This window comes from Lepisma saccharinum, chromosome 18 (genome assembly GCF_977018435.1).
Source record: "Lepisma saccharinum chromosome 18, izLepSacc3.1, whole genome shotgun sequence".
Classification (NCBI taxonomy): Eukaryota; Metazoa; Arthropoda; class Insecta; order Zygentoma; family Lepismatidae; genus Lepisma; species Lepisma saccharinum.
In genome coordinates this window covers 4,805,821-4,818,652 of record NC_139246.1, presented here as the reverse complement: position 1 = coordinate 4,818,652, position 12,832 = coordinate 4,805,821, and the positions used below count along the sequence as shown (strand labels likewise).

The window sequence follows — 12,832 nt, the reverse complement described above, 5'->3', positions numbered from 1 at the left end:
CAATTCAACAACCCAACGTCCACGGAGTACATCCTGGACTGCATTTTGCAGACTAACGAGGCTCTGCTGTCTGGACCTACGGCCAGTATAATCCTCGTAGGAATGTGTGTGTGCTGTCCTGTGTTTTGTCCTCATGTGATGCACACAAAATAAAAATAATCACTCACTCACTCTAAACTAAAGAAATATCACAACGTAAAATAACATAGCAACACAACTTCAGCAAATGACTTCCCTACTTTTCTGGATCCCGAGCAGTCGGTATTAATCTTGACGTTTTCTACATTGCAAGTGTCTGGAACTTATCGGAAATTGTTAGTTTTCATTCCAGAAATGCAAAGACAATCACTTAAGGTGAAAATGACGTGTAGAATTTGAGATTTCCAGAGCCTCGAGAAATTTCGGAAATTTTCTGTCCTGAAAATTTCCCGACTAGTGGAGAAATAGCGAATATTTCCCGTCCCGAATGTCGGGATTTAAAAAATTCCCGTTCCGATCAATAATATTCGGTCCCGCATAACAATAAGTACCTATCGATATTTATTTTCAATTTGTCTGAAGCCACAAAATGTAAATGGGTGGAAATGCTCATTTGTGTACTCGATTTCGTGTGTTCAGTTTCCGGCATGTTTTCCTATCTGCATAGTGCAACACTAGCGCATAGATTTGGAATTCATTTCATGGATAAATTCACCTCTTACCGTCGTTTCGTCATCACGAGTAAACAACGGTTGGCCCAAGCTATACTTCTAATAACCTTGGGATAAATGCCTGGGCCGGGGAGGAGACTATGTTGAATGAAGTATTCCTTCACGTGAGCCCGTTAGTATTCGTCTAATATACGGGTGATTTTTTTAACCTGAATCATTTGAATATCTTGAAAAAAATCATCCTACAAAAAAATGTTCCAAATAAAAAGTTGATAGCTTGGAGGGGGAAGTTTAGTGGTGCAACAAAAGAACACCCCCTCCCCCTGTTGTAGGTGGGGCAGGGGGCAACTTTGAAATTTCAAATAGTAACCCCTATTTTTTATTACAGATTCGGATTTTACGGAAAAAATACATAAGTTTTGTCTGAAACATTTTTTTCGATTTGTGATAGATGGCGCTATAATCGACAAATTTTCATTATGATTTTTTTAACCTGAATCATTTGAATATCTTGAAAAAAATCATTCTACAAAAAAAATGTTCTAAATAAAAAGTTAATAGTTTGGAGGGGGAATTTAGTGGTGCAACAAAAGAACACGCCCTCCTCCTCTTGTAGGTGGGGCGGGGGGCAACTTTGAAATTTCAAATAGAAACCCCTATTTTTTATTACAGATTCGGATTTTACGGAAAAAATACATTAGTTGTGTACATTCATTCGAAGCGCGGATCAATAAATGTATTGAAGTTGAAGGTCACCATTTTGAACACTTAATGTAATTGAGAAGTGAATGTAGTTTACTAGCCATCGAGATATCTAGAGCTAAGAATTGTCGAGTAATTTTGTATTTTCAAAATAAATTTATTTGTTTGACAACAATTTCAAGTCCTGGAACAAAAATGTTTTATTTTTTTTTAAATTAAATGAATTGCGAAATGAAATACATTGGTTTTAAAGTGTAAACATTCAAGAAATGAAAATTTGTCGATTATAGCGCCATCTATCACGAATCGAAAAATATGTTTCAGACAAAACTTATGTATTTTTCCCATAAAATCCGAATCTGTAATAAAAAATAGGGGTATCTATTTGAAATTTCAAAGTTTCCACCTGCCCCACCTACAACAGGGGGAGGGGGTGTTCTTTTGTTGCACCACTAAACTTCCCCATCCAAACTATCAACTTTTTATTTGGAACATTTTTTTGTAGGATGATTTTTTTTCAAGATATTCAAATGATTCAGGTTAAAAAAATCACCCAGTATAACTACTGGAATTTACAGGCTTTGTATTATTTTTTTCCATCAACAACCACTCATATGTCAATTTACAAATGCTGATGAGATGCGACAAGCGTTTGACTGCGACTGTCAAATATTTATTTATATATTAATCTGGGTTACAAGTTTTCGTTAACACTTGGATGGTTGTGGATCAGATAACTGCATGAGTCATGTCTTGCGTTTAAGCGGTTGCACCTTTCTTGCTAAGGGTATGCACTTACTAATCGAGTCAAGCTCCACAATAAAAATGAATTGTGTTAAAACCATGCAGACAGTGGTCTTAGATGATCCAAACCATATTATTGCAACATTTAACTTCAGTGTTCTAACACCACATCAGTATGATTTTCCAGTGAGTTGCTGGTTATTAAACTATAGTGCACCTGACATAGTGTGACCCTTACCATACTATAAATTTTGAATTACCATGGATAGCCAAATGGTGTACAAATAACTTACAATGCTAGATCTATTTATACTTTCATCACACCTTCAGCAAAAACTTTATATAAAATCAATTTTATGATATCTAAATGTTCACATTTGTGTTGTTTCACAAGAAATGTATTTTAAATTGATGATAATTCCAGAAAACTATTCGTGGAAAAATATATTATAGTGACAAATCCATACTAAAAATGGGGTAAATACAGAAATCATTTCTTATCCTAGAACCTTAACAAAAAGATGAAAAATCTTGTTAATTGGATGACTGCATGATACAAATCGCCAGTTAAACATTACACTAACATTGATACAGTTGTCCATCGGTATAGTCCAGCATTAGTATTCATGTTATGTATGCTGTTTAATGCCATGGTATTTCAAGATGCTTGCAGTTATTTGCATAGCAAATAAAATGTACTTATGTTACACCGAAGAATATCTGGCATATTCAATAGAACTAACTACTACAGACTTTGCTCAAATATGTTATCTAAGTTCAATGAAAATGAAAAAGGATGGTGATAAGTTGGAAAGATAAGATAACACCACCTCCGTTAGCACTAAGTTATGTTGAGATTTGCCACATAGGTCTACAAACTTTCTGTGAATTTATCTTGACAGCGTTACCAAATTAGACAAATAGATCCCGAATGCTTCGTTTTCAAGGAAAGGTACGCAAGCGATTAAGGTATGTGAACAAAACATTTAAAATCTACAGTTAGTAATTTGCATTTGAATATTATTCATGTACTTTGTAGTCTTACATTGCAGAATGTAAAACCATTTCGCATATATATATATAATTTTGGCGAGGAAGCAAATGCAAATGCTATGAAGTCCCGGGTTCGATACCCGGTGGAGGCATATTGCACGGTGGTTTCGATCCTACTTTGAACTGTAGGCCCAGTTCCGATTAGCCTATCTGTACATAAAGTGCAAACTCAACTCAAACAAAAAAAAGCAAATGATATGGTTATTGTAATCAAAATAATAATTGTAATATATATTTAAATACATGAAAATAACATAGGAATTGCACTACTAGTAATTCTTATTGCAGCAACGACCAGTGTGGAGAATATTATATATTGTATAGCATTTTAATTTTCGGCCAATGTTACTGCATTTTGCAACATTTTTATTAGTGCAGATATTCATCTATAAGATAACGTTGTTTCTGTGTAGAAAAATATTTAATTTCTATGAACATTTATTAGAGATATGTTACGTAAAAAGTGTTAATTTTGACTCTCTTTAACAGCATAATTAATGCAATTGGAAACAATCAAAAAATCATGGGGAAATACATTAACTTTTTAAAACAATGTCTCTATACTTTCTAATATTGAAAATTAAATTATAAAATCTGATCTAATATGATTTTATCATTCAACTATTATTTCAATTCTAATAAAATGCTGTAAAGAAAGCTTTAATATCCATAGTAACTATAGGTGTTGGGAAGCTCTATGATTTGGTAAGTTCGATCTGAAGTTATCAAAACTTGGCGACTGAATATTTGTGTCAATCGGGCAAAGAGAGATCTGGTGATTATTTCAAATATTATATTTTACTCCGAATTTGAAAATGGTGGTTCTAAGGAAGGATTTTGTTTCCTGCATGTTGTTGTAGAGGATTGTTAACTGGAGAGAGAGGGGGATTTATTTGAATAAGATAAAATGTAATGGGAGAGGCTATGAACCTGTCTATTTGCTATTTAATAGCCTTCATTGAGTTTTGACATACCTCTCTACTCATTAGTGTGAATTGGGGTATAGCTGTAAGATGACTAGTTTCATTTGCGATATCTATGGTATGTTCTTGTCTTGAAAATATAATATGAAAAAATATTCATAAAAAAATCCACGGAAAGATTCTGGATGTATACTTGACGATTTTTATGTCAGATAAAACAAATAGAATGGTTTTCTATTTTCATATAATTTACTTATGTGAAAGGTCCACATGGGATTCATGTTAATTTGTTCGACTATGCTGCTTAGGTAATCCTCGTTTGAAGTTGAATGTATTGAAAGTTTGTTTTAAATCCCTTTTATGCACATATAGGCCAATCGGGACTGGACGTACAGTATAAAGTGGGATTCGAACCACTTGTGCATCCGCCAATCCAGGACTTCTTGATTAGCATTATTCGTAATTGTAATTATATCTTCCCCTAGTAAGTTTACAAAGTGTACATCATCTGCATATGCTAACAACTGAGTCAAACCGTATAATTTTAGTCCCTCATTAGTTTCTTTTATTCTTGCGTGTCGTCTTTGTGAGGTCTGTTCGGTTTTTCCGAAACATTTATTTCTTCTCTGAATCATCATCTACCCCTATGCGGGTGATGAGCCCAGCGATAGGGGGTCCTTTTGGTTGTTTAGTCCTTTCAGCCTCAAGGCCATGGCTGGTTCTCTGTCGGGGTTTTCTCCCTTAGTCTTCTGAGGATCCCTCCTCGAAACTAGGCAGTGGTTTTCCCAATTTTAACTACTTGGGAATGTAGTGCCCCTTCCGCCATCTGCGCCCTACCGAAAGACTCCTCCTAACTAAGCCAGAACATTTTTGGAAAAGCGAAATAAACACTAAAACTAAACTACAAGTGTATAAGTTAGTAGTGGAACCAATTTTACTATACGGAAATGAAAGTTGACCAGTAAGAAGAAAAGAAGTAAGACAAATAACGATAGTTGACATGAAATACTTCCATGGAATAGTTGGTAAAACAAGAAGAGATAGAGTACTTAATGAGAAGACCAGAGAAGAATTAAGAACGAAGTCAACAGACGAGAAACTGACACAAAGACAATTACAATGGTTCGGACATGTGGTGAGAATGGACGAAGATAGAAAAGCAAAACAATTTATGGAAGCTAGAACAGAGGGAAGGAGAACAAGAGGTAGACCCCGGAAGACATTCGAAAGAGAAATAGAAGAAATAGGAAAATGGAAAGGAAAAGGAATATGAGAATTGAAGAGGAAGAATGGGAGAGGTAGAAGGAGTGGATAGAGGCAACCCTGACGCTATGAGGCAAAATGGGAAAGAGGAAGAAGAAGAAAAATAGTTTCTTTTACCTTCCTAACAGCATATTCTAAGGAAAAATTAAAGAGCAATGGAGATAATGCATCTCCCTGCAGTAACATAAGTTTTCCATCTCTCCCTACTCTCCTCACCATCCTAATCAAATTTCCTTTAAGTCCCTGAGACCAGTTTCTATTACAAAAGAAAAGTTTACTTTCACCAAAGACTATAACGCATCTTATTTAAAGCAATGATAGAACAAACGTGCATGGAAGTCAACTAAACTTTGACTTTTCAACTCATATGAAAAGTGTATAAAATGCCTTAGCATTTCTATCATGTATTCAAATACTTTGTGTGGCTGACACATTTACACCAAAATCTAGCTTTAACATTAGGCCATTTAAGTAAAATATTAATTTATCTTGAAGGGGGGCGGGCACAAGAGAAACATGATTTTTGTAACCAGCGATTGTCTAATGTTTATTACCAAGATTTAGGTTTGCCTCCGGTTGTAAAATTAACTATGGAATAATTTAACCTGCAAATATGAAATTAACCTGGCTGATAGAACAGTCAACTTGAATTTATATTTCTCTGGGTATGTTAATTCTCAGAATACACGGATATGGGCATCTGAAAATCCACCTAGTGTAATCGAAATTCCATTGCACTCACAGAAAGTTGGAGTATAGTGCGCTGTCTCAGCATCACGTATAGTGGGTCCAATCTTCTTCAATGAAACAGTGAACACAGAGCGGTACAGGGCAATATTCATGGAATTTGTTGAAAGTTTGGACGACATTGAACTCGCACAGGGTTATTTCAACAGGATGGTGCTACATGCCATACATCGCATGACAGTATGGCACTGATTGAAAGCTTCTTTGCGAATAGGGTTATTTCAAAGGGATTGTGGCCTCCGAGGTCTTCACTTGACTTCTTTCTGTGGGGCTTCCTAAAGGGACGTGTGTACACAAACAACCCTACATCCCTGGAAATGTTGAAGCAAAACATTATCACTGAAATTGCGAACATTAGAGCAGAAACACTATGTCAGACAGCCCTTAACATGGAACGACGTGGGCGACTTTGTTTACAGGAAGAAGGTCGACACTTTCAGCACCTTCTTTAAAGGTGAGATGTTATGTCATATGTCTGTGCCATAATGTTTATGTTTTATTTATGTTTGAGTGAATACAAAAAAAAGAACTCATTTTCATTAATTCAGTTTAGCAAAAATCCAATACTTCAATGTTATTGTAGGGTACACTGGTGAATATTTGCTGTTTTTGTTGAGGCGTGAGCGATATTACCCGGATGCATATAAACCGGTAAACATACTCCAATAAATCTCCCATCCTTCCTTATTCATTTGCCACAAACCGCATGGAAATAATACTTCATTTACAAATTTTACACAACAAAGAAAACCATGAGTTTTTAAAAAAATCACCCTATATTGTATCGTCCGGCCATTTGCGCATTCTGTTGCAGATACAATGGCAAGCAATTAATACTGCAACTGTTCAAATAGGCCAGAGCAATATTTTGTTTCGTTGAATGTATTTTAGCTTATCTCATCGTACCGTTGTGAGCATTATAACACAGTCACGCATAGTCGTAATCGCAATGGGACTTTCTACGGATGTTGTAGTTGAAATGTCGAATTCAATCAATCAGTTTAATGTACTTGCAACGTAGTTGATTCCCAAGCTTGTTTAAGCATGTTTCTTACCATGAAATATTTAACACAATGTAGAAGTGTTGTATACAGGCAAAGATAAATTCAGGGGTTGGCTCGGGGGAAAATTCTCCCCGGAAATTAAAGTCCCGCCGAAACTTTCAGTAACCTGGCAGAGCATTTGGACAATAGCTAAGAAATTTGGCAAGCATGTCATTTTTTTTTTCGTTCACTTTACTTTAACGTAGAACTGACTTTTTCTGGCTTTTTCGTTCTAATAAGCATTGATTCAGTTCTCTTATAATTAAAAGTCAAAATAATGAGGTTGACGAGAAACCCACAGCTAGTCTCATTGGTAATGTCATCCACGGATATGATATAGAAAGCCTTAGTTTGCTGTAAATTTAATTTATTGCACGCTACTTATAATATTATTTCATTGATTCTCAGAATCTCATTGTTAAAATTATATTTAATTATATCTAACTACACTTAATTAAATTTAATTGCATATCAGAAGTAAGTGCTGATTTTAAAACATTAATATTTTATTATTATGTTGTAATTTGATCAAAGGCGCAAACACGAATTTTTGTCTGGGGGGCAAGTACCAGGAGGATAACGTGCCTATAATAATAATAATAATTACAATGTCATTATTATTATTGTTATTCGCATTTTATCATGATATTTTTTTCAACACGTTCAATTTCACATTAGCTAATAATGGAAAAGAAGCACACAAACTGTACTTTTGAAAGACAAAAATGGTGAATATAATTCTTTTTGGACATATGACATGTGTAACTTTCATGTAGAACATAATGTTTTACACATATGCAACATAGAGCGTCGTAAAATAAGAAAATGAATATGCAACATGTTAACACTAAATTGTGCACGTATTCAATGTTTATTTAATACATACGTATTTACTACTTCATTTCTGTTCTTAAATATGTGTTCCATTATTTAATTCAATTTTAGTTTTTTTGCAGAGAAAGAAGACAAGAGTTCTTGGAGAAGTTTTAGTGTCAATAGGTTAACTCAAAACTATGATTAACAATAAAGTTTTGCAGATAATAACAATTGCTATATTGTGCATTGTGTTGTCTAGGCAACAAGGTGACTGTGAGGGAAGATGTGAGTGTTATAAGAAAAACGGAAAGCAAACAGCCGAGTGCAGAGAAGCAAATTTTATTACAATTCCAGATACTCTGAATAAATTCACCCAAGTTCTTCATCTGGAAATGAACAATATTTACAGCCTTCTCAACGATTCCTTCATCGACGCTAACCTTCTGGAGGTCATGCATGTGTTTATGTCTGATAATGTGATGGTGGAAGTTCAACCTGGGGCCTTCAGAGGCTTGGAGAAATTAGTGGAGGTAGATTTGTCTAACAACAATCTGAAGCGTTTGCATCCCCAAACGTTTACCTTTAACAAGAAGTTCACAATTCTCTCTCTGCAAAGAAACCCTGAGTTCCGTTTGGAAGAAGGAACACCACTGTTGACAGGAGTCACGTCACTGTTAAGGCTAGACTTGAGTTTCTGCAAAGTGAAGCACATCCCTGATTCAGCATTCATCGGATTGAACCTTCGTGACTTGAACCTCAAAGGAAACCAGCTCAACACACTGAACGTGGCAGTTGTGGAACACATGAAGGATCTTCTAGACTTGGATCTGTCCTCCAACCCATGGCACTGTGATTGCGAACTGAAGGATATGAGAGACTGGTATCTGCAATCTGCTTTCGACAGCTACGACACACCAAAATGTGCTGCTCCAGAGAAACTACTCAACAGACCATGGACAGATTTCCATTCATGTGCATTAGACACAGAAAGCAACATACTTCCCAACAGGCCCAAGAACCCTTCAGACAAGCTTCCACACATACCAGAAGACATTGTTCCTATAAAGAACAGCGTTTCCGTGCTGCAACTTGTTTTATATTGCATTTTTGCAATAATACTTAGTGTAGTAGTTATTTGGTTCATTTTCAGAGGAAGTCGTCAAAAGAGGTATTATCAACGGCATAGAAGAGGGAATGAGTATTCCTGATTCCAAGAGTAATGTGACTGTATCCATATCTATGTTTGTAGATCACCCAATTAAGTATTTATCTTGTTCACTTGCAGGAATAACTTTGACATTGTAAAAAAAAAGTTATTTACAGGCACGGAAAAACACTAAAACAGAAAATAAACTATAAAAAGGATGATAGAAGAAGAATGGGTTAGTTGTGTTTGATAATGTATGGTTCTATATTCTGGGAATGTAACTCTTTTGTCTTCACATTCATCAGTAACTAAATTAATGTGATGTATGTAAGGTAACATAGATACTACACATGTATATCTTCACAAGAAAAACTGCTTTCAGAAACATATTATAAACAAGCAAAAACTATAAAAAAGTAATTACTTTAATTCAGTTTGCTATCAAAAGTATATTCACTAAGAAATTTAATACATTTTGGTGCATTCAGTGTATAGATTGTCAAAAAATAAATTTTAAATAACTATTTAAGTAATTAATTTTAAATACAGTTATTTTTCTGTTTGTATTGTGTTCGATGCTCAAACTGAAGGCTGTGGTATAGAAATTACCCCTCTCCCTTTCTGAAGTATCTTTCTGAGGTTCTATACAATGTGTTTCTAGAAGAAGACAGAAAATATTCTGACTCCAACTCTTGTGAGAAAACAATTAATTACTAATTCACATAGTATTTTTATTATTCTTTAATAATTTTGATTAAGAAGAGAAGTCCGGAAACGGTAAATTGTATTTACACAAAACTGTGTACTTAAAAGTAAAAGGGTTTTATTTTAAATAAATAAGCTATACTGTAAATAGAGCACCTTGTTGCTATTAATATGACGACAATTTCAATTTACTTGTATTAGGTATTCGTCGCCAGGATAGTTTCAAGACTTACTTCAGATAACATATCTCTCTCCCTTCCCCCCTCTCTACTTGGTTTAAGAGGCCATTAATAGATCTACGCCAATGACACTATATGCACAATGAAAGCAAGACAGTACCAGAGAAATACCAAATTACTAATTCATTTATATTAATTAAGAAGCAAAAACGGAACAAAAACTTATGCAAAATAAAACTATTTGGTCTATTTTCTAATTCGGCTGTGACAATTTAAAACTTATTCGTGAAAAACATTTAACAGTACTTTTCCCAAATATTGACATTGCCATGAGAATGTTTGGGAGTATTTTAACATCAAATGCCAGTTGAGAGTGGTCGTCAAGTGTAATAAATAGAATTAAAACCGTCTCCAGAAATCCAACGTCGGATAATAGACTGTACATCCTTCATGGCGTGGTGCTATGCACAGGGGAACACTTTACTTTACTTTTACATCTGGCATGATCCACATCGAATGCTGATGTCCTGCAATAATTTGTCTTTGTCTCTTTCACTCATCACTTTTCTACCTTGAAAGTCAGAAGGAAACAGTTTTAGGTTAGTGTTCTCTTGTTAAATCTAAGTTTTGTATTGAAGTATAATGAATATTTTTTAATCAGACGTGTCTATATTTTAAAGATTACCAAGTGTTATTAATAGTGCATGCAACTAGTGGAAGTGGAGTACCATGATAACAAAAGTGTTAATGATAATACATAATAATAGTAAGAAGAATAAGAATAATGATAATAATAATAATAATAATAATAATGTCAGCAGGGCCAAAAACAAAGGATAGGCTAGTAGCTCAAATTTTACAATCCCCTCCCCTGACAAGCTGACAGAAAAATTGAAATCTTACAGTGCAGCACTGATTAAACAAAATGACGTCATCTCTTATCAAGGCAACTCAAGACCACTCGCAGCTTTATCTATTCAGTAAGTATTCCACTAAATGTATGACGTGGAAAGGCAATCCTTTTTTGAAATATGTGGAAAATATTGAGTATTGACTTTGACATGTTATATGAACTTGAATGGGAAGTATTACCGCACCCCTCCCTTTCCTTGTTCCTCAGACCTTTTATCTTCAAACTACCACTTCCTCCGATCTCTGCGAAACACCTTCGAAAAAAAATCTTCCATGACATTGAATATGTCGGAACAAGTGTTAATTTTCTATCATAAAATGGAGCTGTTACATATAAATGAAATCCAATTATATACATGGCAAGAAACTAGAGAGCTGCAGGGATATGATTTCGCTCGAGCACCAAATAGTTCACACGGATGACGCTCGATAGCATACGAACTTCTTCGCTCGAGCGAATAACGCTCGAACAGGCAAAAGGAGCGGTATACACTCGAAGCCCTGTAGTACGTATATAACCGTAATTTGTCCGCGGTAGTGAGCCCTCAAATATGGATCGTGAGGTGATTGACATAGTGAAATTGAAACTCAAATGATAAAATTAGTTTACTTTATCTTACCAATACAGTGATATATGAAAATGAAATAGATGATTGTGGGCAGAAACTGCCAGGACGAATATTTTACAAGTGTTCACAATTTTTGTCACATTAAAATGCTAATCCATTGTATACGCTCGAGGGTGGGAGATTCCAACGAGTACTGGCGAGCAAAGGTACTCTACTCTACAAAAAACCCTATTGGTACAAATGGAAAATAATAAAGCAATAAAGTTGTTACTTTTGACACTTTCTTCTTCAGTAAAATAAACGGGTAATACACTCAGTATCTATCAGAAATGAACAGGCGCCATATTGTTTCAAATACCATAATCAGTATTTAGTAAGATAAGATTATTCCGTATTCTCTGAGCAAGACTTCTAAGATAAGAACATTGAGGTGATAACACAACTTCCACGTTTTGTGGTACTTTATTACGTGCTATGTTCTAACGCTAACTTTAATCAAGTCAAGTGTTAAATTTTCCAATAAGGCATGCACGCAGAAGAACGGACAGTTATTTGTACACGTTACATAACAGAACATAAAAGAACATAACAGAAGTATAAATTTATAAGTGTTTCAAACACGAAGAGGGCCATTATGTGATTCTCAAGAATCTCCTGCAGAAAACTGTAAATCTGTAAAAGGTAAGTGGGATTAGTTAAGCTAATACGTCCTAATTTTGTAATTTCATGTGCATGTCATATGCTTAGAAATGTTGTTGAATTATACGATATTTAACAAAAATTGGAGTGAAGTAATGTCAAGTATTTAATATTTATTTACTCAGATCGATATAGAATTCCTTTAAGGGGAGATCACAGTATATGCATATCCGCGTCCTCATAGTAGTACAATTGTCCCGCGCGCGGCACTCAGTACCGCCCTATCAAAATCAACATTATTTACATGAGTTATTGATGCTAATCAATGTTCAATTACACTAGCTTCATGGCGTGGTGCTAAGCACAGGGGAGCACTTGACCTTTTCTTTTTCCATGATATGAAAAACTCAATATGCTGACCAAGGCAGAAAATTTATTTTATTTTAAAACATAAACTAAACGTAACGTTTCAACCTTCTAGCAGGGTCTTCTTCAGACTCTCTACCCAGTACAAATGAAACAAGGTACAAAACAGGAAGATATATATACACAAAAGTCACTTTCCTCCAGACACAAGTCTATTATAAAGTTGTTTTCTCTCTAGAACACTCCAGCAGGTGGCCTTCCCTTGTCAACTGTACTTTCGCTGACAGCGATTTGGATAAACATTTCCTTTCATCTGGAAAGTGTCTGGACTCTTCATCTCACGCTCATTTTCTTTCTTTTTTCATTCCTCTACC

The 12,832-nt window shown here is 35.0% G+C and overlaps 1 protein-coding gene across 1 annotated transcript; it reads left to right on the top strand.

The window, feature by feature from the left end:
• The first annotated feature begins 2,942 nt into the window (after positions 1–2,942).
• LOC146002344 (leucine-rich repeat transmembrane protein FLRT3-like) lies at positions 2,943–9,601 on the top strand. Its single transcript, XM_083140072.1, has 2 exons — positions 2,943–3,065; positions 8,082–9,601. Exon 2 carries the CDS (start codon positions 8,139–8,141, stop codon positions 9,147–9,149), a length of 1,011 nt encoding a protein of 336 aa, XP_082996198.1. The 5' UTR covers positions 2,943–3,065; positions 8,082–8,138; the 3' UTR covers positions 9,150–9,601.
• Positions 9,602–12,832: the final 3,231 nt, after the last annotated feature.